The sequence below is a fragment of the Streptopelia decaocto genome, assembly GCF_964273445.1.
Source record: "Streptopelia decaocto genome assembly, chromosome: Z".
NCBI lineage: Eukaryota > Metazoa > Chordata > Aves > Columbiformes > Columbidae > Streptopelia > Streptopelia decaocto.
The window spans coordinates 40,328,244-40,355,393 of NC_138657.1; the positions used below are offsets into that span (position 1 = coordinate 40,328,244).

The following is a 27,150-nucleotide window of genomic DNA, read 5'->3' on the forward strand; positions in this document are numbered from 1 at the left end:
CTAGGTACACTAGTTACACCAAGTGTAACTATGCTTTTACTATTTTTAGTGTCATGGTCTAATACTCCATGTATTATTAAGCTTAGATGACTCAGTCCTCACTTCTGTGTGAATTATATTAGCTTCATAGGAGACCATGTTAATTCACCACTAATGTATAAAGTGACTGGTAATCCCTAAGGGATATATTAAATTATGGATAAAGTGTGTAGATAATGTTTTTTTTATCTTTTGGAAAATCAAGTAGATTTATAACCACAAAAATTTTAATAACCTGATTTGGTGAGTTCATTGGATTATTGTTATAGCTTAGCTCACACTGTGTTCTGTCACTTCTTTTGTTCAGTAAACATGAGTATCAGTGCATTCTGGTGGATATCTGCTCTCACTTTCTTTGTCCCTAGGGCCTTGCACTTCTAGAATAGCAAGTCACAGTTTTTAAGCTTACTGGCTCTTGTCCTTTTCAGCTTTTTGGATGAGATGAATTTGTAGGTGCAATGAACATAGCAGTAGATATTAATTACACTTACTACTTAAAACATTTTTTTGTAATGTTATTGCCCAGGAATTTGAAAAATGTGTGCAATTACAAGGAAAAATGTGCTGGTATAATCCAACATATCTGTATATCTGTGCAACTATATAAGGTGAGAAAATGTCTGAAGTGTTCAGAAATTTCAGACCACAATAAGGATCTTCAGGTACTATCACTGTCTTTCTGATTGGCTAAATAGAAACATGTATGTGTCAATGAGTTGTGAAAAATCACCTAACAGCTTAAATGGAACAGTCATTTTAAAATCAATTTAATTCCTGAAGTAAAGTTTCCATATCACTTTAAGGAGTATTTTTGGGGAAATTCATTGTGCTATATAAAGTGACATATTTACATGAATATATTTATGGATCTAGACCTTGAATAGTAATTAAAAAATTATGTTGGTTACATTAATTGGCATATAACTTTACTTCTGTATTTTAGGTTAGTTTAGTTTTTAGCACAAGCTGTTTTCTTTGCTAAAGTTGGTTTCGAGGTGTTATAATTTAAATATGAACCAATTTTAGAGTTTTTGTATTTGAGAAAGCGCTCTCATTAAATTGGCCATTACTACCCTTAGAATTTAACCTGTTTGACAGAACTGCATTGGTTTTGCACTTCTCTTGAAAGACTTTCTGTTGTTTATGTATTAATTATTATTACTTTTTTTTTTTTTAATTTCCTCTTTAGGGGGATTACTGAAGCTCGTTTTGTTTATGTCTTTGTTCTTGGCATAGTCTTCACTGGCACTAAAGATATACTAAAGTCACAGGTTATTTCTGCAGACTCCAGTGTGAAGAATACAGGATTATGGGAAGTTTATAGTGGACTGGTTCTGCTAGCAGCCCTTCTATTTAGACCTCACAACTTACCAGTCTTGGTGTTTTGTCTGCTGATTCAGACAATTATGACAAAATATATCTGGAGACCTTTGAATTGTGATGCAACACAGATTACTATCATGCACTACTGGTTTGGCCAAGCTTTCTTTTATTTTCAGGTAAGCTGAATACTCTCCCTGCTACAAGGGTGGGAGCGGGAATGGGGTTCAAAAGAAATGTTGTGCACTGTGAGTAAAATACCAACTAAATTTTAGAATGGAAAAGTTTACTGCGTTCTCAGAAAGGTTTCATTTCTATCTCTGTTATTAATGTGTGGTGTTGTTTTATTGTTTTTTTTCCCCCAGAATCAGGGAAAAGATACATACCGTGGTAACTTATCCTCAATATAGATTTCTGAAAGTGTTAAAAATATAGGATACATATACCAGGGGTGATCTTGGTCTGTTAGTGGACCTCCTAAATACTGTTCTAGTGATAATACATTTAAAAATTTCAGCTGAGTTGATGAATACCGATAAAAGACAGACTGCTTTTTGTCCCTGCTTCTTGAGGCCTACAAAACCTTTAATAGTATCACAATAGGTCTACATGCAGTTTAAGACTGAAGGGAAGTTCTGTGACAAAGTATTTATCTTATGAGAATCAGAACTAATTGCCATTCTTTTTATATCAAATGGTATCTTTTTTCCTGAGGAGCCTCACTGATTTCAGTAACATAGTTCTCTATATTGTAAATAAGGTTGCAATTCCTCAAAAACTTTCCTTAGCATCAAAGCTGGAGAGGTTTTTTCTACTGCTAATAATGTTGGATACTTAGCGTAGCAGTCTGAAGAGGGCATTTGTTAAGTTAGGCATCTGGTTGTTTCTGGTTTAGGAAGAGACGTTTTCTGATTTGTTGCCACATTTCAAGGAGAGATCTTGTTTGCTTTAGTTTTGAGACCTGGCGGTGGATGTTAAAACTGTGGTCAAGCTTAGAGTACTTGCTACTCTGTTTCTGATCCGGTTAGTACTGACTGACTGTTGGCTTGACTTTGCTCTGAGAGTACATGTCAGGATAGAGAATTGTTGAAGGGGATAAGATCATCAGAATTCTTCCCTTCCTACCCAGTTTTTCTGTAACATTTCTTAGTTGAGTGGCTTTTAAAGGTTTTGGATGTTACTGTTCAGGAAGTCAGCTCTGATTACAGACTTCTGGGAGCAGCCCCCAGTGGGGCTTGCAAGAGGCTGAAGGCAGGACCCTCTCAGTACTGAGCTACCAAGCAAGAACAGCTGCCAGAAATTTAGGATTTTGTTCCCAGCCTACCTACCATTTTTTATGGAAAAGGGACTATAATAAGGAATAGTTGAAATGTTTTCATAAAGCACCTATTATCAGTGATGACGAGTTCTTGGTACAGTTGGCTAAGAATTTCACAGAACCAACAAATCACAAAAGAATTGAGACTGGAAGGCACCTCTAGCAGTCATTCAGTCCAACCTCCCTCTATGCAGTGGCAGGTGAGCCAGATCAGGTTTTAAATACCTGATTTTAAATACCTGCAAGAAAGAAGACTGCAGTCTCTCTGGACAGTTGGTCCCAGTGCTTTACCACCCTAGCCAGTGGTGGTAAACTTTTTCTGGTCTTCAAACAGAACTTCTTGTATTTCAGTTTGTGTGCATTGCATTTCATTTCATTCTTTTGCTAGTCACTACTAAGTGGCTGAGAAGGTCAGAATCTAGCTACATCTTCTTTACTCACCCTCATGAGGTATTTATACACATTGTTATGATCCCTGCTGAGCTTTGTCCTCCTCAGAGTAAACAGGCCCAGCTCTTTCAGATAGATGTTTATATGACAGATGCTTCATTCCCATCATCATCTTTGTGGCATTTCAGTGCACTTTATTCAGTACAGCCATGTCTGTCTTGTGCTGGGGAGCCCAGATGGGATCTCACCACAGCTCAGTAGAGGGAATGGAGCATCTGCCTCAACCACCAAGTGATGCTGTTCCTAATGCAGTCCCAGGTGCTGCTGGTCTGCACAAAGGGCAAATGACTGGTTGACAGACAACACAGTGTCCACCAAGACACTATGTCCATCTCTGCCAAACTGTTTTTCAGAAGGCTGTACCCCAGCCTGACCCAGGACATGGATTTATTCCTCTCCAAGTGCCAGACTTGAGATTTTCCTTTGCTGAACATAATGAATTTCTTGTCAGTCCATTTCTTCAGCCTGCCAGGGTGCCTCTGAATGGCAGCGCACCCATCCTCTATGTCACCCTCCTCCCAGTTCTGTATTGTGTGCAGACTTGCTGAGGGGGCACTCTGGCCTGTTGTTCAGTTCATTAATGAAGATGTTAAACAGTACTGGTCCCAGTGTTGAGTCCTGGAGTTGATTGCAGGTGACTGACCTCCAGGTGGACTTTGTGCTGCTGATCCACAACTATGTGAGCCCAGCAGCTGAGCCAGTTTTCAGATAACCTTACTGTCCACTTTCCTAGTCTGGACTACATCAGTTTGCCTGGGAGGATGTCACAGGAAACAGTGTTAAAAACCTCCTTTCATTAGATATGTGTAGCCCATGTATCTTTGGCAAATATGGAGATGGGGTTTTTGCCCTTCATAATTTGAAAGCAATTATCTGATGTGCAAAATATTACTGTAGAAAAGTAGAATGGTCAAGCTGGTATCTCATAAGATTACAGAGGCTAGAAAGGTCCCTCAAAATCTAAGTAATGCTCTCTCTTGAGTTGGTAAATTTCTCCCAGTTTATTCTGATAATAGGTTTTCCTGTCTGGGACTGTATATCCAAGGATGGAAGAAGCTTCTTCCAGAAATTATGTTTAGTTTCATGCTCTTTGTATGTAGGTTTGCTCGGTGTATAGCATTCTGATCTGCACTACCAAGGGAAAATAAAAAGTCTGACAACCTACAAAACCCACTTCCTTCATTAAACATTCTTCTTGGATATATTTAAGCTTCTCCTTCCCTTTCATTTGAGTTCGTAGCCTAGAGCATTAATGACTTGTTACAAGGGAAAAACTGCTCAGTTTGTGTAGCTTAAAATCAGGATTGAAGTGTTTTATTGATTTATTAATGACACATAATTAACTGGCCATCCTATATAATTAATAATGTCACTTAGTTAACTGATGGTCACTGAACAATAGATACAGGATCCATACCAGATATACAACAGGTGAATATCCACCAATTTCTATGCAATTTTGCATACCTGATTTGAAAAAGATGTAGTCCCCATCCATGCACCAGGACTTCTCTCTCACAAACCCATAGAGAGAACCTTTCCTTCAGGTCTGTTACAAACACTCTCTTCTCATGGCAATGCAGGTTCCCCTGTTTACACACACTCTAGTGATGAATGCAGGCACTCAAGCTTTAAGTGTTTATGTGTATCTGAAGAATACCATAGACGACTGACTTCAGGAGAAGCTATAGGTGATTTTGCATGGTTATGTACACTTCCAAGTTCTTACTTACTCTAGTGATGGAAGGTGAAACTCTGAAAGTATCCATGTTTTTAACAATGTGGCTTTCTGGTTTAGTAACTTTTTTTTCTTTTTTTTTTTTTTTTAATAAGCTATTTGATCTTTTCCCTTCACCTTGTGGGGAGAAACAGGAAAGTCTTTCCTTGGTGATAGCTTTCAAATTCCTTCCTTGCTTCTATGCCTCCTAGTGAAGATACACCATTTTTACTGAGTAAGCTGCAGGTGTACCAGATTTAGAAACTACCTGTCTTGGCCATGACCATCAACATTGAGGTCTTAAATTTTGACTGACTTAGGAAAGGGTTGTATTTCAGACAGAGTATGTATCATTTGTTCTCAAATACTGAATAACCAGTAAGGAAGTTTCTGCTTCCTAGGCTGTTTCTGCTGGAGAAGTCCAAGTTCTCAGCTTCAGTATTAACCTCTGTTCAGCCTGTCTTGGTGCCAGCTAGCAATTAATTTTCTGCTTCCGGAGCAAGATGATATCTACACTTGACTGCTAGGGGACAGATGTGAAGGAAGCACAACTATATTAGTAGACATAATGTGCAGAGCTGGCATAGGTTTAATGTCTTCCCTGACTTATTTCTCCAAGTTTTGTGGTTACTAGAGCTACCACTATTCAACTTGCTGGGTTCAGAGTAGTGCTAAGTTTTAGTTCTAGACAGGCATAAAGAGCTAATGTGGCATAAAAAAATCATAGTAGGTTTATGGTTGAAATACGTAAATTGGAAAACACTGAAATTTGTTGTTGATTTCCACCAGATTGGATACTAAATTTAAACTGTGCTAGCTACATAGGGCAGAAGAAGAGGAATATAAGTTAAATAGAAAACCCTTCCATCTGGAAATAGGAGGGAGATTTAGCAAACTACTTTTTGCACATGTCCAGGTGTGATTATGAGGAGAATGAGACTTCTTGCCCTGGCTGCTGAGCTTATATTAGATCATGGTAGACAGGAGGGTATGTAATGACAAAACCAGTAACTCTGTCTTGCTAAGTGTGGAATGTAAGTGATGGCCTTTTGAATATGATCATGACTAAAAATAGCCTTGTTCAGGATAGCCTATTTAATGAATGAGACAGTGTTCTTTTGAAAAAATATTGTAGAGTCCTTAAAGACTTTGTAGAAGTATAGCTGTGAAAATCCTAAGTGTATAAAGGAAGCAAGGTCCATTGGAACAGATACTATTTTTTATTAATCAGCTGGCATAATGTATGAAATTGGGGGTAAAAATGAAATGCCTGCGTGTGGAAACTAATATTTTGATCTTAAGTAGAATGGGGGGCAAGGGGAAAGGTTTTGCATTCTACACTTCATCCACACCAGGGCCCTGAGTACATCTACTGTCTAGGTGTTTAGTTTAGCAAAGTACAAGGTCATCTTCTTAACTGAGAGGAGCTTTGGGAGATAGCTAAAATGAAGGGCCTGGCCCTCCTTTCCTTTGGGAGATGCTTTTAATCTGATGCTTTACTGGCTGTGCTGTGTCACAGCTGTATAAGCAGGTGTATCTGTGTGGGTCTTGTACCTTCTTGATCCTGATCTGAACCTAGTGGTTGGGCTTCCTGACCTAATTTTGGACCTGACTTGTAACTATAGACTTGCTGTGTGATCCCTGGAGTGCATCTGGCCCTGATCACTGTCTCTGGATCCGGTACTTACCTGGACATGCCACTGAGTATTCCCAGTCCTCCTGACTTAGTGCTCTCACCTGCCCTGTTTTCCCCCATATTTCCCACCTTACTTTCCCTTGTAGAACCAGGTGGTCCTTACTGCTCTCTAACAATATGAACCTAGAAGGCAAATTTATTAAACAGTTATAACTTACTTGGGAAGACTACACATTAACTCATTTTTCCAGCCCTTTATCAAGATCTTTGTGAATTGTACGCAGTGGAAAAGGTTGCTCACATAGGTCATGCAGTCTTCATGGGATGCACCCATGAGTGCTGAGAGATGTTATTGCCAAGCCACTCTCCATCATCTTTGAAAGGTCTTGGAGAACAGGAGAGGTGCCTGAGGACTGGAAGAAAGCCAGTGTCACTCCAGTCTTGAAAAAGGGCAAGAAGGACGACCCAGGAAACTACAGGCCAGTCAGCCTCACCTGTGTCCCTGGTAAGGTGATGGAACAACTTATTCTGGACATATTTCCAAGTATGTGGAGGAAAAGGAGGTTATCGGGAGTAGTCAGCATAAATTCACCAGGGGGAAAGAATTTTTGACCAAACTGACAGCCATCTATGATGGTATGACTGGCTGGGTAGACAAGGGGAGAGCAGTGGATGTTGTCTACCTTGACTTCAGCAAGACTTTTGATACCATCTCTCACAACATCCTCATAGGCAAGCTCAGAAAGTATGGGTTGTATGAGTGCATAGTGAGATGGATCATGAACTGGCTGGATGGCAGAGCTCAGAGGGTTGTGATCAATGGTGCAGAGTCTGGTTGGAGGCCTGTAGTTAGTGGGGTTCCGCAGGGGCCAGTGTTAGGTCCAGTCCTGTTCAACCTGTTCATCAATGACCTGGATGAAGAGACTGAGTGGACCCTCAGCTGTTTTGCTGATGGTACCAAACTGGGAGGAAGGGCTGACGCACCAGAAGGCTGTGCTGCCATTCAGCGACACCTGGACAAGCTAGAGAACTGGGCAGAGAAGAATCTGATTAAATTCAACAGATGCAAGTGTAGGGTCCAGAACAGCTTAGGGGTTGACCTGCTGGAAAGCAGCTTTTCCGATAAGGACCTGGAACTCCTGGTGTACAACAGGTTGACCATGAGTCAGCAATGTGCCCTTGTGGCCAAGAAGGTCAATGCTGTCCTGGGGTGCATTAGGAAGAGTATGACCAGCAGGTCGAGGTAGGTTATCCTTCCCCTCTACTCTGGCCTGGTGAGGCCACATCTGGAGTATTGTGTCCAGTTCTGGCCTCCCCAGTTTAAGAAGGACGAGGAACTACTGGGAGGGAGTCCAGTGGTGGGCTACAAGGTTGATAAGGTGTCTGGAGCACCTTTCTTGTGAGGAGAGACTGAGAGAGATGGGTCTGTTCAGTCTGGAGAAGAGAAGGCTGAGAGGGGATCTTATAAATGCTTAGAAATATCTGAAAGGTGGATGTCAAGATGATGGGACCAGACTCTTTTCAGTGGTACTCAATGATAGGATGAGGGGAAAGGGCACAGACTGAAGCACAGGAGGTTCCATCTAAGTATGAGGAGAAACTTCTTCACTTTGAGGGTGTCAGAGCACTGGAAGAGGCTGCCTAGAGAGGTTGTGGAGTCTCCTCTGGAGACATTCAAGACGTGCCTGGACACATTCCTTTGCTACCTGCTCTAGGTGAACCTGCTTTAGCAGGTGGGCTGGACTAGATGATTTCCAGATGTCCCTTCCAACCCAAACCATTCTATGGTTCTGTGATTCATGCTTGGAGGTTTTCAGAGCTTGGCTGGATAAAGTCCTGTGTTGTTTATGTGTAGCTGGGTAAAAGCACTACATTTTTTTTAGTCTTTTTTTAGTAGTTAGGATTTTTGCTTTGTTTGTTGCTTCGCATAAATTGATGAAGAGAAGCAAAGTTAAAAATATGCCAGTGTTGTCAAACAGACAGGAAATTAATACATTTAGTCTACTTATTTGTCAGGATAGTAGTGCAAGCTTAAGAACCTCTTGATGTATTTTTCAACAAGCTTGAATGATACATTGTTTTCTCCTAATCTCTTGAGTTCTCCACATCTTAGAACTCACCATTCACTTCCCAGAAGTATACTCTATCTTTATCACTGCTACTTGCCCTTCAAATGCGGTGACAATAGAAATAAATACCTTGATTGTTTCTATCAACTATTGCAGCTCCTAAAAAAAATTTATGTTGCTGTAAATATTTCTTAAAATATTTTAGTTACCTTGGATGAAAACTTATAAATGAACAAAAATTCCATGTATTCATTTATTAGTCTTGTGGTTTTTTGTTCGCATCTTTAGAGCACTGTATCTGCAGAAGAGGAGAAAGAAAATACAATCTCAGAACCTTTAAGACTTGTTTATACTTTCTGGTATTTTTATCACTGGAGGAGAACAGAATAGATTTGTATGTTTTAGAATTCATTTATATCAAATTCATCTTGCCTTTAGGTAGAGAGATGGACTGAGTGACATTTTCAAGTGGCTTATAGCTTTCTCGTTGCAATTTCAAAACATTGTAGGATAATTTTTATTGGAGAGGAACTCAGGAGGCCCACAGTTCAACCGCATTTTCAGAGCAGCATCAGCTGTGAGGTCAGACCCGTTTGCTCAGGGTCTTGAAACCTCCAGGGATGGAGATAGCAGAACTTTTCTGGCCAACCTTTTTCCAATGACTTAATTTGTTCACCTTAAATTATTTTCTTCAAATAATTACAATACAGTCCTCATTCTATGCTTGTTTATAGAGTTTCAGTTACTAGAAAGGCATACAATTATGTGAAGGGTTCAGTGGAAGTGCAATAACAGTTTGCTGTGTTAAATCAGTTATTAAACAAGTCAGGAGCGTATTGTCTTGCACATCTATACTTCTCAGTTCAGTGAAAGTCATTGAGATACTGCAGGTAATAGCTTATATTCAGTGAGTGATGTGGTATCTGAAAAGTTTTCAGATAAATATTGCAGCTTTGAAGAGGGTTTTAGATTCTTTTCATTACTCTCTATGGAGGGATTCTCCTCTGTTACTATAGCAAATATGCTGAGTAGCAGTTTTCTTATATTTATGCCTCATTGATCTAGATCATGATGGATTATCATGGAATGGATTTATGCAATAGTGCATTGTCTCCTATGACTTTGTGCCCTTATCACAATAAGCTATTGCACTGTTTCAAATACTTGAGCGATACTTTAAGATAAATCAGACACTCTGAATTGTCAGTTGTCTATGTATTGTGTGGAATATTAGAATTTAATAAGCTACAAAAATTGAGTTCAAATATATGAATTAGTCTTGGAGAAAGATACCCAAGATGAAATAAAAATACTTCTTAGTGCTCAGCAGGGTTCTTCCAATAGTACCTGTCGAGTCATCCATGAGGCTCAGCAGACTCCTGGTGAGAGTGGGGTATTTGGACACTTAACATCCAGTGTGGTTGGAGTTTTAAGTGTGTGGATCCAAGTGTGTTCATCCTTCCTCTCCTTGTTCTACGGTTACATCACTTTAAACAAAGTCAAAGATAGGTAGAATTAAACCTGTGGGAAAGGAACCACAGGGAATTTGGGGAGAAGGTGGAAAGCTCTGTTCCTTCCTTCTGGTTCCCTCCTCTGCCCTCGCTGCTTTCCTGAGGAGATGCCGAGGGTTTAGATTGTGGGGTGACAATAAAACCCTGGCAGATGTATTGTTAACCTCCTCTCCCTGCCACTTCCCCTTTTGCCCCTCCCTTTCCCCCCTTCCCACTAAGGACAGGCGATCGGGAGGAAAAGAAGGACAGAGAGAAGAGAGCTGGAAAAACTAAAAATGTTTTACTAATGCTACTAATAAGAATAGAGAAGATAATACAAAATATATAAAACCAATCTTGAAAGTCTCAGCAACTGCAGAGCCGGCACCCAGAGTCCTGGATTGGACTCTGCAGCCAACCAGAGCTGGATTCAGTCTGTCACTAGGCCTCAGTTCGCAGAGACGACTAGCAAGATCCTCTCCTAATGTCGGCCGTAAGCAGAAAGGAAAAGAAGGCAAAAGGGACGAGATCCTTGTGATCTCCCACTTTTATATGAAGTATTCATGTGAATGGAATGTGTTATACAGTTGGTCAGTTTCTTGGTCACCTGTTTCTCATTACCCCTCGTGAGATGTCCATCCATGCTTATCAATAACTTTGCATTCCATTGCTATGTTTACCAAAACATGTATCTGGTTCTCCAGGAAAATGCAGCTAATATGAAGGCTTTAGCTGACAGGCAAAATTCACTAAAAGAGAAACTTTTTTTTTAACAAAACCAGGACAGGAGAGTACATGCATTTTTTTCATTACTGCGACCAAGTGCAGCTGCTTGCTTTAAACTCTTCTGTGATTTATTAAGTAACAGGCATGTTAATTTGCAGACAAAATAAGACAAGCGAAAGATCCTGCTCATGCCTTCAGTAGTCTGTAAGTCCTAAATAGAAACTCTTGTATGGTAAGCTGCTTTATTGAAATTCCAATGTAATGAATATGGCTGTACTGTAAAGTGGCTTAAACAGTAAGTCTTTAGCAGGCACAGTAATTAATATTATTCTAATGTATTCTGAATGTTTCTTTGGATATATTTGAATATTTTGCTTTTTTATTCCTATTTTCAGGGAAATTCAAATGGCCTTGCTACTGTGGATGTTACAGCAGGTTTTGTGGGACTAGAAAGCTATGTGGAAATACCAGCTGTCTTCCTTACAGCATTTGCAACTTATGCAGGACCTTTGCTTTGGGCCATTCATTTATTGTGCTACTTGAGCTCTGAAGACAGCAGGTAATCATGTTTTGAACTAAAATAATGCTTCTCTACGTACTATAAATCTTATCCATATAGTGTATACCTTTTCAAACAAATAGTTTTGTTCACTTTTTTTTTTTTGTTGGAAGTTAGTTTTCTATTAAGAAAATGCATGTTCATTTTTTGGTATGAGTTTGTATCACCTCACTCTCAGTTTCATTTTCTCTGCAGAAGTTTTGCACTGGGAATACAAGTGTGTGTTTTACTTTTTTTTTTTTAATGAGTTCTCAGTTTGCTGATCTAAATTACTTAAAATTTTATTATGTTTTGTTGTAATAGCATGTGCTGTCTAAAAACATTCTACTTGGAACCTCCTAAGTAGGAGATGTGAGAAGGACTTTTAAAAGTAATAGAATTCAGAACATTACCTCTTAGTCTGAGGCCAGCTACACTGAAGTCATCTTTGGTCTTACATAGACTGATACTGTTTAAGTACTGGTCTTCAGGTATAATGCCTCTGAAAACCAGACTTTTCTCTGTTCATTCTGCTATTTTTTTTTTCTTCAGGAGGATAGGATGTGGAATACACTAACTATTAATGTCTGAATTTGCATAGCTGCAGAAACCCCTTTCTTGAATTTTCCTTACTACCTGGTGTCTTGACACCAAACTCAGTTTCAACTCTGTTTTTAATGCTCCTCAGTTTAGCTTTTGTTACTGCTTTACTCTGTTAGTACCTCCCCCCAATATCCAAGCTCTTCAAGTTTTCTCCATTCTTTCAACTCTCTTTAGAAAGAGTTATCATGTACATGTCAAAAGCCCTGCTTCTTGTCTTCTAGTAAACATATGACCCATGACCCTGGATTTTGCTTACATTCTATTAATCTACTGTTTTTCCCAATTTCTTTATCCCGCTGCCTTGTTTTGTTTAAAATAGTGCTGAAACTGCAGAAGGCAGAGGTTCAGCTGCTTCATATATTTTCTTAAATGTATGCAAGACTGAGCCTTTTAAAAAAACCTTTAGAAGCTTTACAATGTTCTTTTTAAAGGTTTCTTATTAACTGTTTTATAAGCAATGTGCCCTGCTCAGTGAAATTCAAACCCTTTCCTTTTTTTTTTTTCATGTGGTCCTGAGCTCAATATGAAGATCCTTTCCCTGCTTCCTCCAAAGAGGAAGGTCTAAAAGAATCCAGCTGCCGTGTTTTTTTGGAGCATGCTGAATGGGTTCCATCTGGTTTCCACAGGATGTCAACAGGATTCCTGACCCATCCTGGTGCAGTCTTGGCTGAGTGGGTGTTCCCAGAACTGCTCAGCAGTGCCATTCTTAACAAAGTCCATAGCATCCTGCAGTCTATTATAAAGCTGTTGCATTTGAGGGAGTTGACCTGGACAGGGAAGTCTGACTTCAGTGCTAACTATCCAGCTACTATTCCAGCCACCTAGATCCCCTGTAAATTATAGTTGCATCAGTTGGGTTTGCTTACCAAGAGCCTCTTCCTGGAGTTCTTAGAAACTGAGATCCACTGGGCCACCATTTCCTACGGGCAAGTACACATGCATACCCTTCCTTCTCACTGCACTTTGTCTTTATGAAATCACGGAATACTTGAGTCTGAACTCCAACCCTCTTGTCCAAAGGAGAGTCAACCAGAGCAGGTTCCTCAGGGCCACGGCTAGTTGGTTTTTTTTGGTATCTCCAAGGATGAACACTCTGGGGTCTTCTTAGGCAACCTGTTCCAGTGTATGATAACCCTTGCAATAAAACAGTTTTGTGACGTTCAAGGGGACTTGATTGTATTTCAGCTTGTGTTCATTGCTTTTCATCCTTTCACTGGGCACCACTGAGTCTGGATATATCTTCATTCTGTCAGATATTTATGAACATTGGTGAGATCCCTGCTGAGCTTTCTCTATTCAAGGCTAAACAATTCACACTTTCTCATCCTCTCATTTTATGTCAGACACTACAGTATCTTCATCACCTTTGTAACATATCAGTGGACTTGCTGCACTACACCCATTTCTGTCTTGTACTGGGGAGCCCAGAACTGGATCCAGAAAGCCAGATGTGATCTCACCACAGCTGAGCAGAGAGGAAAGATTATCTTCCTCAATGTGCTGGCTCTACTTTTCCCACTACAGTCCTCGGTTGGCTCAAGGGAACATTGCTTGCTCATGTCCAACTTGTTGTCCACCAGGAACAACCTATGTCCTTCTGCCAAGCTGTTTTCCAGATGGTCATCCCCAAGCCTGTCCTGGTGAATGGGTTTATTCTTCCCCAAGAGCCAGATTTGACATTTTCCTTTGCTGAACATAATGAATTTCTTGTCAGTCCATTTCTCCAGCCTGCCAGGGTGCCTCTGAATGGCAGCACACCCATCTGCTGTATCAACCACTCCTCCTAGTTCTGTATTGTGTGCAGACTTGCTGAAGGGGCACTCCCACCTGTTGTTCAGGTCATTAATGAAGATGTTAAACATTATTTGCTCTAGTGTCAAGTCCTGGAGTTGATTGCAGGTGACTGACCTTCAGGTGAACTTTGTGCTGCTGATCCACAACTCTGTGAGCCCAGCAGCTGAGCCAGTTTTCAGATAACCTTACTGTCCACTTTCCTAGTCTGGACTACATCAGTGTGCCTGGGAGGATGTCATAGGAAACAGTGTTAAAAGCCTCCTTGTGATGTGAAAGTGCATTAAATACATGTAGCCAGTGTATCTTCAGCCAGTATGATAAGATGGAATAGAAGATAAAGATGTTTCAAAATAATACATTTGCTGTGGAAATATAGTTGGAACTCCTTAAACAATTTGCTTCCATCTTATGAAACATGTGAAACTAGAAAATATTTTCCTCACATGGAAAGTTAAATATGTTTCTAAAATAATTAAGTGGCATGTGATAGACGGTGACATGGATACTGCTACCATTTTTAGTTCTTCAGGCTATCCTAAGAAACTTGGCAGCTTAAATTTTATGGGATTTTCACAGACAAAAATAGTAAGAACTCTTTGGTTTCAGTCTCCATGGAAACTGTGCAATAACTCTTGAAACTATTTTTGAGACAGGGAGTACTGATTAAACTAACGCCTAAGCTTAACCGAGTATTCTGTGTGTGACTTGCATAAATTGCAGAGAGCACCTGATTCATGTAAAGGGTAGTTTTTACTGTGACCATTGTATTGCTGTGATCTAAAGTAGAACTTCGGCGTTTGGGATCCTTAAGACAAAGAAAAAGGCCATGTTGTTGGATAATCTGGCCTCACTGTGCAGTAAGCTCCAGATGGATTCACTTTTCAAGCTCCTACCCAAACGAAATTGTCATGTGGGTGATGTTCACAGTGTTGTATAATTACCACTCTTTAGCTAGGCATTGTAGTAGGTTTCAGATTACTTGCACATTGGAATCTGTGCTCTAAGTGGTTTACTGAGTCAGGTGTCAAGCTGAAGTGGTGGATGTGTCCTAGCGTCAGAAGGCTGCATGCTTATTGGCTTTTCTTCCTTAGTGATCAGAATTTCTAACAGCGCTTTCATGTTAGCAAATGGCTTTCAGGTGTTGAGAATGGAAGTTTTACCCAACGGGAGGGTGTAAATAGTTGCAAATCTTTCAATGTTATGCTGCAATTTTGTTAATGTAGAAAGCTGGTAGAGCAAACTAAAGTTTTGCTGCGAATTCTTTTATAATGCTGATCTAAGGAGGATTACAAAGGCATGCTAGCTAAAGGAATTTCAGCAGTAAATATCAGCTTTTCCCATCTTCAACCTAATCTGTTTAATTGATTGAGTCCTCCATTCACAATCTCTGTTAATACAAGAATCCTTTTTCTTTCTGACAACCTGGACATGCAGTGAGTGTTTCAATATACTTTTTTTTTTTGAGTCCCAGTTAGAAAGTGCAGCCCTCCTTAAAGGAACAATCCAAACAATTTTCCCTGAGCCCTCTAGTGTTTTATGTAAGTAGGTTTTAATTCTTCTGGTTTCACTCCATTCTCTCTTCCTTAGGTTAAATAAAGCTGAAGAAGTGTTTACAACTAAGTATATACTGCTACTGCATTCTCTAGAATGCTAATACCTGTTATGTTTGTCTGTTGTGTTTGCCAGCAGTCACATTGTCTAAATAAACTAAATAAAACACATAGAAGAAGGTATCTACTTGTTTGTTGACATGCATGGAAATTTGGAAGTTATTTGATAAGATTCGAATGGGTTTTATTGCCACAAGCCAGAAGAGCATTTTACTCGCTTAAGTATCTCATGGCATGCTCTCACTGCAGTGATGACTAGAGATTCCTCTTAGACATCATTAGTGCTCTCTGGTGGATACCTCCTCATTCATTCGTCATGTTGGGGAGACACTGACTTTTCCAATGAGGCTTCCTTCAGGCAGCTATGGATCTTAGTGGCTTAGGTAGAAGCAACTTAGAGTAAGCAACTCAGGTATGCTTTTTAATTTTTAAGTGGTCTATCACTTTGTGGGTAATCTTGAATTGAAAGTGCTCTGAAATTGCTTTTTATTTCTGTCCAAGTTCTGATTTGAGGTTTTTGTGGTTTGATTGTCTTCCTCCTCTTGCTCTTCTGGCGTTGTTCTTCTTAAGTTTTGTGTCTGTAAATAATCTTCTGGTAGTCCTTCTTGTCATTAGGGAACCACAGCTGTTGGAACTTAACAGAACAAAGCTAACTTGCATCAGAGTTTTCAAATGTCATAGGCACTGGGGTGAAATAAAAGGAATTTTAATAAATTCTGATGAAAGGGGTTAGGTTAGTCTGTACGGACATCTAAGAAGAATTCTTTGTTTGGTCCATGCAGCTGTTAGTAGAGGAAGGACCCTGAAGCTTGGTGCTGCTATAAAATGAAGCTATGCTTTCCTGTGTCCTTCCCTCTGTCTCTGACTCACTGTCCCTCATTCTCTCTTGCTTGCTATCCCTCTCACTCACTTGGTATCCCTCTCTTTACCTTGTTTGGTACCCCCCAGTCTCTCTCTCCTGCTATCCCCTCACCACCACTAAGGACTGCTGGACACAATTTACACGTCTTCCATGTGCATTGCTTCTCACTTGTGTGTGCTTTGCTTCTCTCTCTCTCTCACCCTTCCCCATTTTCTTATGCATTTTCTGTCTTGTCACAAAAATTTGCAACTGGCCCATGCCAAATGAGGAGAGGGGCAAGGATGCAAAGCACAGAATTACGAGAGTTAATATTTGTTCATGCACATGAGGTGTCACAACCAAACTAGGGTACCCTGAATGTGGTTTTACGCAGGGTTCTTATATCCTTGCTCATGCTTCTGCCTTGCTACCTCTCGCTCTCTCTCCCTCTGTCTTGCTATACACCTGTCTCCCCTCACCCTCCCAAGCAATTCCTTTCTCTCTTGCTTTCTCACCCTCTCACAGATGCTTCCTTTCCTTGTGTACTTTCCCCATCTCTTATGCCTGGGCTTTCATAATCTTTCATGTGTGTATGTTCCCCGTCTCTTTTGTGTGCAGGCTTTTCCCAACTCTCATGTGCGTGCTTCCCAGCTCTCATGCACATGCTCCCCCTCCTCGCATGTGCTTACCTCTTTCTCATGGGCTTCCCCACTCTCATGCTTGACTCCCCCATGCCTTTCTGTCCCACTCATCTTTCTGCCCTTTTGTAAGCATACTTCCCCCATCTCATGCCTCCCCATGTGCTTTCCTCCTTAGCTATTTCCTCCCTCCCACTTCCTCCATCATGCTTTTCCTCTCCCTCATGCACACTTTCTCTCATCATGCTTTCTTCCTCTCATGCATTCTCCCTGCCTTGTGTGTGCTCTTTCCCACCCTCACATGCACTTTCACCTTCTCTTATGCACTTCTCCCCCTCTCATATACACTTCTGCCTTCTCTCACACACTTCTCCCTTTCTTGCATGAACTTCCACCTTCTCTCACATGCCTCTCTACCTCTGTTCTGCCTGTTTCCTTTGTCTTCTTCCCCTGGCTGGCACACATCCATCTCTTTTACATGCTCCTCCTCTCCTTTGTGTGTTCCACTCTCACATGATTCCCACCCCACACACATGCACTCTCCTCCCCATGCATGCACTTTGTGCCTCTCGCATGGGTGCTTCTCCTTTTCACGCATGCTCTGCCTCTCTCACTTGAATGTGCTTTGTCTCTCCTTTGTTTTCTTTCTCTCTTGTGCACTTTTACGTTCTTGCATGTCTTTGTCTTGTTTATCCTTCTGTCTCTTGCATTTCCTTTTTCCGTCTTCCTTTTACCTTCTGTAGAGTTTCTCCTTTTTTGCCTGCTTTCATGTCTCACGTTTTCCATCTCTTTCACACACACACTCAAATTCATACAAACTCAAATTGAACATGTGATGGAGAGGGAAAGTACAAGCAGTCTCTTACCTGGGTCTTCTTTCCCCCTCCCAGCTTCCCTATCTGATGTGCCTTTTCTTTATCTAGCACCTCCCTCCCTCATTCTCTCTTTGCCTCTTGCTTTCAGTCTCCTTTGTATGCTCTCCGGTCTCTGACAGATTTTGCCTTTCTTGCATGCACTTTCCCTTTTTTAAGCTTGCAGTCTCCGTCTTGGGCTTCCTCCTTCTTACTCACTCTCTGTCCTTCTATCCGTGTAGTTTTTCCTCCCAATCTGTAAGACCTTCCCCCAGACATACCCTGCTTTGTCCTTGTCTTGGACCTGCTTTTTCTCCATCTTAGATTTTCATTTCCCCTCTCTTGGGGGTTTCCTGTCTGTCAGATGCACTTTGCCTCTGTCTTTCAAGTTTTCTTGAGTCCCTCCTCACATACACTGGCTATCCCTCCTCTCCTACCACCTCTCCTGATGCAAATTGTGGGTGAGCCAACTACGAGAGGAGTGCTGCTGGGTCTCATTCTCACTAACAAGGAGGGTCTGGTCGAAGCGGTAAAGGTTAAGGGCTGCCTTGGCTGCAACAACCATGAGATGGTGGAGTTCAGAATCTCATGTGGCAGGAATAGAATACCAAGCAGAATCACAACCCTGGACTTCATGAGGGCCAACTTTGGCCTTTTCAAACAATTGCTAGGGGAAATTCCATAGGCAAGGGTAAAGGGGCACAAGATAGTTGGTTAACATTCAGGGACTACTGCTTCCAAGCTCAAGATCAGAACATTCCGAAATGTAGGAAGTCATGGGAGGGAGCCAGGACACCTGCTTGGTTAAACAGGAAACTGCTGGGCAAGCTCAAGTGGAAGAGGAGAGTTTACAGATCATGGAAGGAGGAGCTGGCCACTTGGGAAGAATATAAGGCTGTTGTCAGAGATGTAGGGAGGCAACTAGGAAAGCTGAGGCTTCCTTAGAATTAAACCTGTGAGAGTAGTCGAGGACAACAGAAAGAGCTTCTTCAAATACATCACAGATAAAAATAACATTAGAGGTAGTGTAGGCCCGCAGATGAATGAGGTGGGTGCCCTAGTGACAGAAGATACAGAGAAGGCAGAGTTCCTGAATGCCACCTTTGTCTCTGCCTACTCTGCCGGAAGCTGTCCTGAGAAGCCCTGTACGCCTGAGGCCCCAGAGGAAGTTAGGGCAATGGAGGAGTTCACCTTGGTTGATGAGGACAGTTAAGCAATCTGGACATCCAAAAATCCATGGGTCCAGATGGGAGGCACCCACAGGTGCTGAGGGAGCTGGTTGAAGTCATTGCTAGGCCACTCTCCATCAATTTTGCTAAGTCGTAAACAGGAGAGATGCCTGAGGACTGGAGGAAAGCAAATGTCGCTCCAGTCTTCAAAGGGCAAGAAGGAGGACCTGGGTAACTATAGACTGGTCAGCCTCACCCCCATCCCTGGAAAGGTGATGGAACAACTTATCCTTGGTGCCATCTCAAGGCATATCAAGGCAGTCAGCATGGCTTCACCAAGGGGAAGTCGTGCATAACCAAGCCTTTTATGAATACATAACGAGGTGGATAGATGATGCTAAAACAGTGGATGTGGTCCATATTGATTTCAGTAAAGCGTTTGACATAGTCTCCCACAGCATCCTTAGAGCTAAACTGAGGGAGTGCGGTCCGGATGATCAGGTAATGAGGTTGACTGGGACCTGGTTGAAGGAAAGAAGACAGAGTTGGGGTCAATGGGATGGAGTCTAACTGGAGGCCTGTATCTAGTGGAGTCCCTCAAGGGTCAGTACTGGGACCAGTACTATTCAATATATTCATCAATGACTTGGATGAGGGAATAGAGTGCACTGTCAGCAAGTTTGCTGATGACATAAAACTGGGAGGAGTGGCTGACATGCCAGAAGGCTGTGCTGCCATCCAGCGAGACCTAAACAGGCTGGAGAGTTGGGCAGGGAAAAATTTAATTAAATATAACAAGGGCAAGTGTAGAGTCTTGCACCTGGGCAGGAACAACACCAGGTTCCAGTATAAGTTGGGGAAGGACCTGTTGGAGAGCAGTGTAGGGGAAAGGGACCTGGGGGTCCTGGTGGACAGCAGGATGACCATGAGCCAGCACTATGCCCTTGTGGCCAAGATAGCCAGTGTCATCCTGGGGTGTATTAGAAGGGATGTGGTTAGTAGGTCCAGAGAGGTTCTCCTTCCCCTCTACTCTTCCCTCGTGAGAACCGGTGGAAAGGTGGGTGCCCTTCTGGGCCCCTCAGTTCAAGAAGGACAGGGAACTGCTGGAGAGGGTCCAGCGTAGGGCAACAAAGATGATTAAGGGAGTGGAGCACCTCCCTTATGAAGAAAGGCTGAGGGAGCTGGGTCTCTTTAGCTTGGAGAAGAGGAGACTGAGGGGTGACCTCATTAATGTTTATAAATATGTAAAAGGTGAGTGTCATGAGGGTGGAGCCAGGCTCTTCTCATTGCCTGGTGGAAAAGGATCTGGGGGTGTTGGTCAACAGCCGGCTGAACATGAGCCAGCAGTGTGTCCAGGTAGCCAAGAAGGCCAAGAGCATCCTGGCTTGTATCAGAAATAGTGTGGCCAGCAGGACAAGAGAAATTATCATTCCCCTTTACTCAGCACTGGTTAGGCCACACCTTGAATACTGTGTACAGTTCTGGAGCCCTCACTGCAAGACGTTGAGGTGCTGGAGCATATCCAAAGAAGAGCAATGAAGCTGGTGGAGGGTTTGCAGCACAAACCCTTTGGGGAGCAGCTGAGGGAACTGGGGCTGTTGTACTCTGTGGTGCACTTCTCTCTCTGATGTGATTTCCTACTTTCTTGTGCTTCCCTAATAATTTTCCCTCTTGCTTATGCTTTCAGTCTCTTAAGTTGTGCTTTTTTTCTTCTCTCTCATGCTAACCTCCTTATCTCTTGTTGACCTCTCTCTGTTTACCTCTCTTTAGTTCTCTCCATCTCTCTTTCTTTCTCTCCCTTTCCCTTCCCTGTCCCACTTCCACCCCCCTGCACACTTCGTGTCTCCATCATTCCCATTGCGTGTCTCTCTCCTGCTTTGCATTTCACTATTGCGTGTTATTCCTCTTTCTCAGACACACTTTAGCTCCCTCTTTCTAGTGTTTTCGATGTCTCTTGTTTGCTGTCTCTCTCTTGAGCTTTCTCTGTCTTGCATGTTTATTCTTTCTCCAGTGCCTGCCTCTCTCAATGTCTATTGCTTTCATCTTCTTTGTCTTGCATTCCCCCTCTCATGTGTTTCCTGTCTCTCTCACACAATTCTCCTCTCTTTTGATTGTACTTTTCCTCTTGTTTGCATGTTTCCTTGTGCTTTTCTTCCCTCTACTTCCTGTTATCCCTGTCTTGTGTTCCTTCTTTCCCTCTTTTCCAGTCTGCCTAGTTTTTTATCTCAGTTTTCTTCTGTCCCTCTCAGACATACACTTTCTCCATGTTCCTTTCCTTCTCTCCCTTACACACTTTCCTACTCCCATGTCTCATGCAGTTTGCCTCTTTTACCTGCTTTGCCCCTCTGTTGTGCGGCTTGCCTCTGTCTCTCTGTCATGTACTTTGCCTCAGTCTCTCACATACAGTGTGCCCCTCTCATGTGCTTTCTCCCTCCCGCTCATGTTCCCTCCTGCTCTTGCATGCTTTCCCTCTCACATGATTCCCATGCCCTTTCCCTTTTTCTGTGATGCTCTCTGCCTCTGTCTCACACACCCTGTGCCTGTCTCTCTGAGCAGCCTCCATCTCACACGCATTCTCTCTCATGCTTTCCTTCTCACAGGAATTTTGCCTCTTTCTCATGCTTTCCTTGTCTCTCATGGGCTTTTCCTTGCTCACTGTTTCCATTCTATTGCGTTTCTCCCTTTCTCTGTTTTGTCTTATTACCACTCCTTTTTCTCCCTCTCTCACATGGTCTCAGTCTCACACAATTTCCCTTCTTGTTTGCACTTCTCATCTCACTCATGCTTTTTCTGTCTTTTACTACTGTCATTCCTCACTCTTTCTCCTGCTATCTTTTGCTGTCCCACTCTCTTGCTTCCTCTCTTTCTCTTGCTGTGCCTCTGTCATGTTATTCCATCTTTCTTCTCTTCAGTTCCCCCTTCCCTCTCTCTTCCTTCAACTCCCACATCCCTCATCTCTGTCACTTTTCCTCTCTCCCTCACATGCTTTCTCACTCTGTCACAGGGTTTGTATCTCTCTCACCTACCATGTCGTTGTCCACTGTGTGATTCTCCTCCATATCATGTCATTTGCCTCTCATGCTTCTCCCTCTTGCTCTTTCTCCCACACTTTCCCTATCTCTATCTCATGCACTTTCCCTCTCACTGTCAGGTGGTTTGCCCACCTGTCATTGGCTTTTCACCTTGAGCATGCAGTTTGCTCTTTCTCACACACTTCATTTCCTTGCATGCTTTTTCCTTCCCTTGTGCTTTACTGTTTTCCCTCTTTCTCTCATGTTGTCTCTTCCTCTTTTGCTAACCCCTTCTCACACGGCATGCTTTCCCACCTTTCTCACACTTTTCATCTTTTCCCTCTCTCTGAGACATGTTTTCATGGTTGTTTTCCCTTTCTCACACAGTTCCCCTCCATCACATGCTTTTCCTCTCTCTGTTACCCCCTTTTCCTCCCTCCTTCACATACTCCATTTCTCCCTGTTAGATGCATTGCCTTTCTACCATATGCTTTCTCTGAGACTTCCTTTTCTTGCTCTCCCTGTATTTCTTTTATCCCACTCAGATTCCCCTCACTCTCCAGTGCCTCAAGCCCCCACCTCACAAATTGCCTTGAATGTGCTTTCTGTGTCTCCAGTGAGCTTTCTCACACCACTCCCTCAGTGCTTCCCCTCTCTCTTCCAGCCTCTCCCTTAGCCTTCCACCCCTCTCTGTTTTCCAGTTCTCTCACACACATTCCCTTACTGACATCTATCTTATGCTCTTCCCTCTCTTATTCTCTCTTGCTTTCCCCTCTTCTGATTTACTTACCCTTCTTGCCTGCTCATTTATCCCTCGCACCCTTTTCCTCTCTTGCTTGCACTTTTCCTCCTGCTTATGCTTTCAGTCTCTTCCTCACAACTCCTCTCTGCCCTGTTCTCTCTCTGACACTGTCCCTTCTCTCACATTCCCTCCCTCAGTGTTCTCTCTCCGCAAAAATTCATCCTTTGCTGTACCTCCCTCATAGCCCCTTTCTCTGTCTCTCTCTTCTGTCCTCTCTGACTCTTACTGCCATCTCTTCCCTTCCTACTCTCCCGCTTTTCTCTGTCTCCCTTGCTCTTGCTTTCACCTCTCCTGTCACTTCCCCTTGTCTCGGAAAGTGCTCCCCACCACCATGGAATGCACTTTTCCCACTCCTTCACATGCTATCCTGATCTCGATCAGGTGCTTTCTCCACTCTCTCTTCCACCATCTTCCTCAAGCTCTTTCCTCTCACATTCTCTCTTGCCTTTTCGCCTCCTATTGCATGCTTTCGATCTCTAATTTGCAATTTATCTCTTGCACGTGTTTTCAGTCTCTAACTTGAGCTTTCTTTGTGTCTCTTGCTCACTAGCACTCATAATCTCTCTTACTTGCTAGCCATGCCATGCCTGGCCACTGCCCTCCAGCATCCCTCTCTGTCTTTAAGTCGCATTTCATCTTGCTGTTCCCTCACTTTCCCTCTCAAGGACCCTCCCATTTCTTTTCTTCCCAACACTCCCTCTGTCCATATACCTCCATTCTTGCTTCCTCTCCCATCTTCCTCCCTCACAGAGAGCCTTTCCCTCTCTCGCATGCTGTTGCACTCACTGTAATACACAGTTTCTGCCACTCTCACATGCTGTCCCCTGGCCTGTCTATCTTTCTTGTGGTCCCTCTCTCTCTGGCAGTCCCTCCACCCCTCACTCTTCCCTCTCACTGCACCCCCAGTCTCGTCCCTCTCTCCTTCTTTCTCTGTCTGGCCCTCCCCTCCTGCCCTGGCTGACCTTCTGGCTCCCCCAAGTCAGTCCATGTCCCCTGCCTTGCCACTCACCTCCTCCCTCCTCCCCGTCCTGTTCTGACTTTTCCTCTCTCTTTAGCTTCCCTGATATCAACTGCCCCCCCGTACTGTCCCCATTGCTCTGTCTTCCCCAACCCCACCCTCTCCCCTCCACATCTCCTTGTCCCTCTGTCTCACTTGCTGTTCCCATCTAACTCACTGCCCTTCCCCCCCGCGCTGTCCTTCTGTCTCTCTAGCTGTTCATCCATCTCTCTTGCTGTCCATCTGTCTCTGCCTGTCTCATAGCCCCCATCTTTCTCACTGTTGCCCCTGCTCTGTCCCCTTGTCTGTCTCCCTGCCCTTGATGTTCCTTCCTCTCAAGCAGTGTCCTTTCTCCCTCTCTGAATCTTTTCTCTCCCTCTCAGTGTCCCTCCCTCCTCCTCTCTCACTTCCTGTCAATCCCTACTCTTGCTGTCTATCCCCTTCACTTTTTCTGGAGTCCCTCTTGGTCTCTTTCTCCTTCGACCTCTTCCCTATCCCTCACTTTCTCCTCTCTGCACCTTCCTCTTACTGCCCCTACTGCTCTCCCTCTGCCTCACTGTCCCTTTCATTGTCCATATCTTGCTCCCCACTCCTCTTTCTGTCTGTTTGTCCTTACATCTCTCTCACTCTCCTACATTTCTTGCACACTCACTGTCCATCCTTGTTTCTCATAATTTCCACACATTTACCCTCTTCTTTTATCATCTGTCACTCTCCCTTTCTCTATCTTTCTCACTGCTTATTTTCCTTTCTTGGACACTTTCCCTTTCTCAGAAGTGCTCTTCCTGTCTTGCACATAATTTCTGTCTCTGGTATATTTGTTGTCCCTGCTGCATGATCTCTATTTCTGATGCACACTTTTTGCTTGCCTTGAATAAGCTTTCTTACTCTGCCTTACAAGCTTTTTGGCTTCAACCTTTTTCACTTATAAGCTTTTTGACTGCTACATCCTTTCTGTCTTAGTTTCCGCATCTCATGCTTTCCTTCTCTTGTGCATGATGTTATATGCATCCTGGAACAATCAAGCTCTCTTGCACATTTGCCCTCTCTCTTTTCACTCCCTCACTTCTGCACCCTCTCTGTCACATTTACCACATTGTGTGTTTTCGCATTCATATGCTTTCCATCTCATTTGCGTATCCCATCTCATGCACTTTCCCTTTCTTCTGCCTTCTCTCCAGTGCTTGCTTTCTTTTGTGCTTTCACTCTCCACAGGTGTGCTTTTCTACTCTTGTATGTGTGCTTTCCTTTGTTCTTGCATGCATGCACATCCCCTATCTTGCATATGCTTATCCTATGTGCACTTTACCTTTAGTACATGTACTTCCCTCTCTCTCACTTGTATGCATTACTTCTCCCTTCATTCCTCACAAATGAATTCCTTCTCTCTTGTGCATGTGCTTTTTCCTCTTTATCTCTCACACATTCCCTGTTTCCCTCTTGTACACTTTTTATCTCTCCCTCCACCTCATGCACTTTTCCTCTCACTCATGCTTGTGCTTTTGCTCTCTTACCCTTGCTTTCCCTTTATCTCTCACACCTTTTCCCTTTCTTTTTCTCACATGCTTCCCCCTCACACTTTCTTGCATGCTCTCTCATGCTTTCCTCGTATGGCTTCCCTTTCTAGCATGCTTTCCTTGTCTTGTGCTCTTCCACATATGCTCTTCCCTATCTCTACTGCACCCTTTTCCTCTCTTATGTGCCCTTCCCCTCTGTCATTTTTTCCTTCTCTTGTGGGTCATTTTTTCTTCTCATTTGTTGGGTGGACTGTTTGGTGGATGAGGAACTGGCTGGATGGTCACATCCAGAGAGTAGTGGTCAATGGTTCAATGTCTGGATGGAAACCGGTGTCAAGTGGTGTCCCTCAGGGGTCCATATTGGGAGCAGCACTGTTTAATGTCTTCATCAGTGACATAGACACTGGCATCAAGTGCATTCTCAGCAAGTTTGCGGATGACTCCAAGCTGAGTGGTGCAGATGACATGCCTGAGGGATGGGATGCCATCCAGAGGGACGGGATGCCATCCAGAGGGACCTGGACAAGCGTGAGAAGTGGGCACATGCAAACCTCATGAGGTTCAACAAGGCCAAGTGGAAGGTCTTGCACCTGGGTCTGGGCAATCCCCAGTATCAATTCAAACTGGGGGTTAAGGGGTTGAGAGCAGCCCTGCCAAGAAGGACTTGAGGGTACTGGTGGATGAAAGATTAGACATGAGCCTGCAATGTGTGCTTGCAGCGTAGAAGGCAAATCATATCTTTGGCTGCATCAAAAGGAACGTGGCCAACAGGTTGAGGGAGGGGAGGTGATTCTGCCCCTCTACTCTGCTCTCTGCTCTGCTGAGACCCCACCTGGAGTCCATCCAGCTCTGGAGCCCTCAGTACAGGAGAGACATGGACCTGTTGGAGAGGGTCCAGAGGAGGGCCACAAAAATGATCAGCAGGATGGAACAGCTCTACAGTGAGGACAGGCTGAGAGATTTGGGGTTGTTCAGCCTGAAGAAGAAAAGGTTCTGGGAACATCTTGTTGCAGCCTTTCAGGACTTAAAGGGGGCCTGTAAGAAAGATGGGGACAGACTTTTTCACAGAGACTGTTGTCATAGGACAAGGGGTAATAGTTTTAAACTAAAAGAGGGGAGATTCAGTCTAGACATGAGGAAGAAATTTTCTACAATGTGGGTGGTGGTGAAACACTGAAACAAGTTGCCCAGAGAGATGGTAGATGCCCCATCCCTCATAACGTTCAAGGCCAGGCTGAATGGGGCTCTGAGCAACCTAATCTAGTTGAAGATGTCCCTGCTCACTGCAGTGAGGTTGGACTTTGAAAGTTCCTTTTAATCCAATCTATTCTATGATTCTTTAATTGTGCTTTTGCTTTTGCCCTAGCCTGTTTTCCTCCTCTGTCTGAGCGTTCCCCTGCACTTCACATATATTACATGTGGTTTTCTTACTTCTGCTTGTACATTGTCTGCCTTGCACTTTATTTTGCCAACATTCTCACTTTCCCATCCTGTCCTACACACTTCTTCTATTTCAGGCTTTCCCATATCTTATGTTTACCTTGCGCACGCCTCCTGTCTTGCATGCTTTCCTCCTGTCTTGCATGCTTTCCTCCTGTCTTGCATGCTTTCCTCCTGTCTCATGCATGCTCTGTCTTTGCCGGTCTCTCATGTGTATGCTTTCCTTGCAGATTCTGTAGTTTCTCAATCTTGCATACTCTTAGCTTTAATTGTGGGCATTTGCTATCTCTCACACATGCACACTGTCCTTTTCTCTGCCATGCACTTTTCCTTTTTCTCCTTGTTCTCCCCATTTGTTTTGCCCTTTTCCTCTTTTTGTCATGCTCTTTCCTTCTTTATTGCATGTGAGGGCTTTCTCATGCATATTCTCTTTCTTGAATGTTGTTTCTTGCTGTCATGGCTTTTTGTGTCTCTCTCTCAATTTCCCCTCTTTTGCACCCTTTCCCTCCTATCACCATTTAATTGCAAGGCAATGGTAAACCATGGTAGATGCTCTCTGTCAACCCTTTCCTCC

General features: G+C 43.1%; 1 protein-coding gene across 7 annotated transcripts in view; it reads left to right on the forward strand.

Moving 5' to 3' along the window:
• The window catches only part of PIGG (phosphatidylinositol glycan anchor biosynthesis class G (EMM blood group)), an 86,296-nt gene that overhangs the window by 45,248 nt on the left and 13,898 nt on the right, over positions 1-27,150 (forward strand). For 6 of the 7 annotated variants that reach the window (XM_082075257.1, XM_082075254.1, XM_082075259.1 and 3 more), the window contains 2 exons: positions 1,229-1,538; positions 11,161-11,324. In XM_082075257.1, coding sequence (XP_081931383.1) covers positions 1,229-1,538; positions 11,161-11,324 — 474 coding nt within the window. Of the gene's footprint in view, positions 1-1,228; positions 1,539-11,160; positions 11,325-12,435; positions 13,080-27,150 lie in introns of those variants that run through there. The other variant, XM_082075258.1, reaches the window with a different exon arrangement.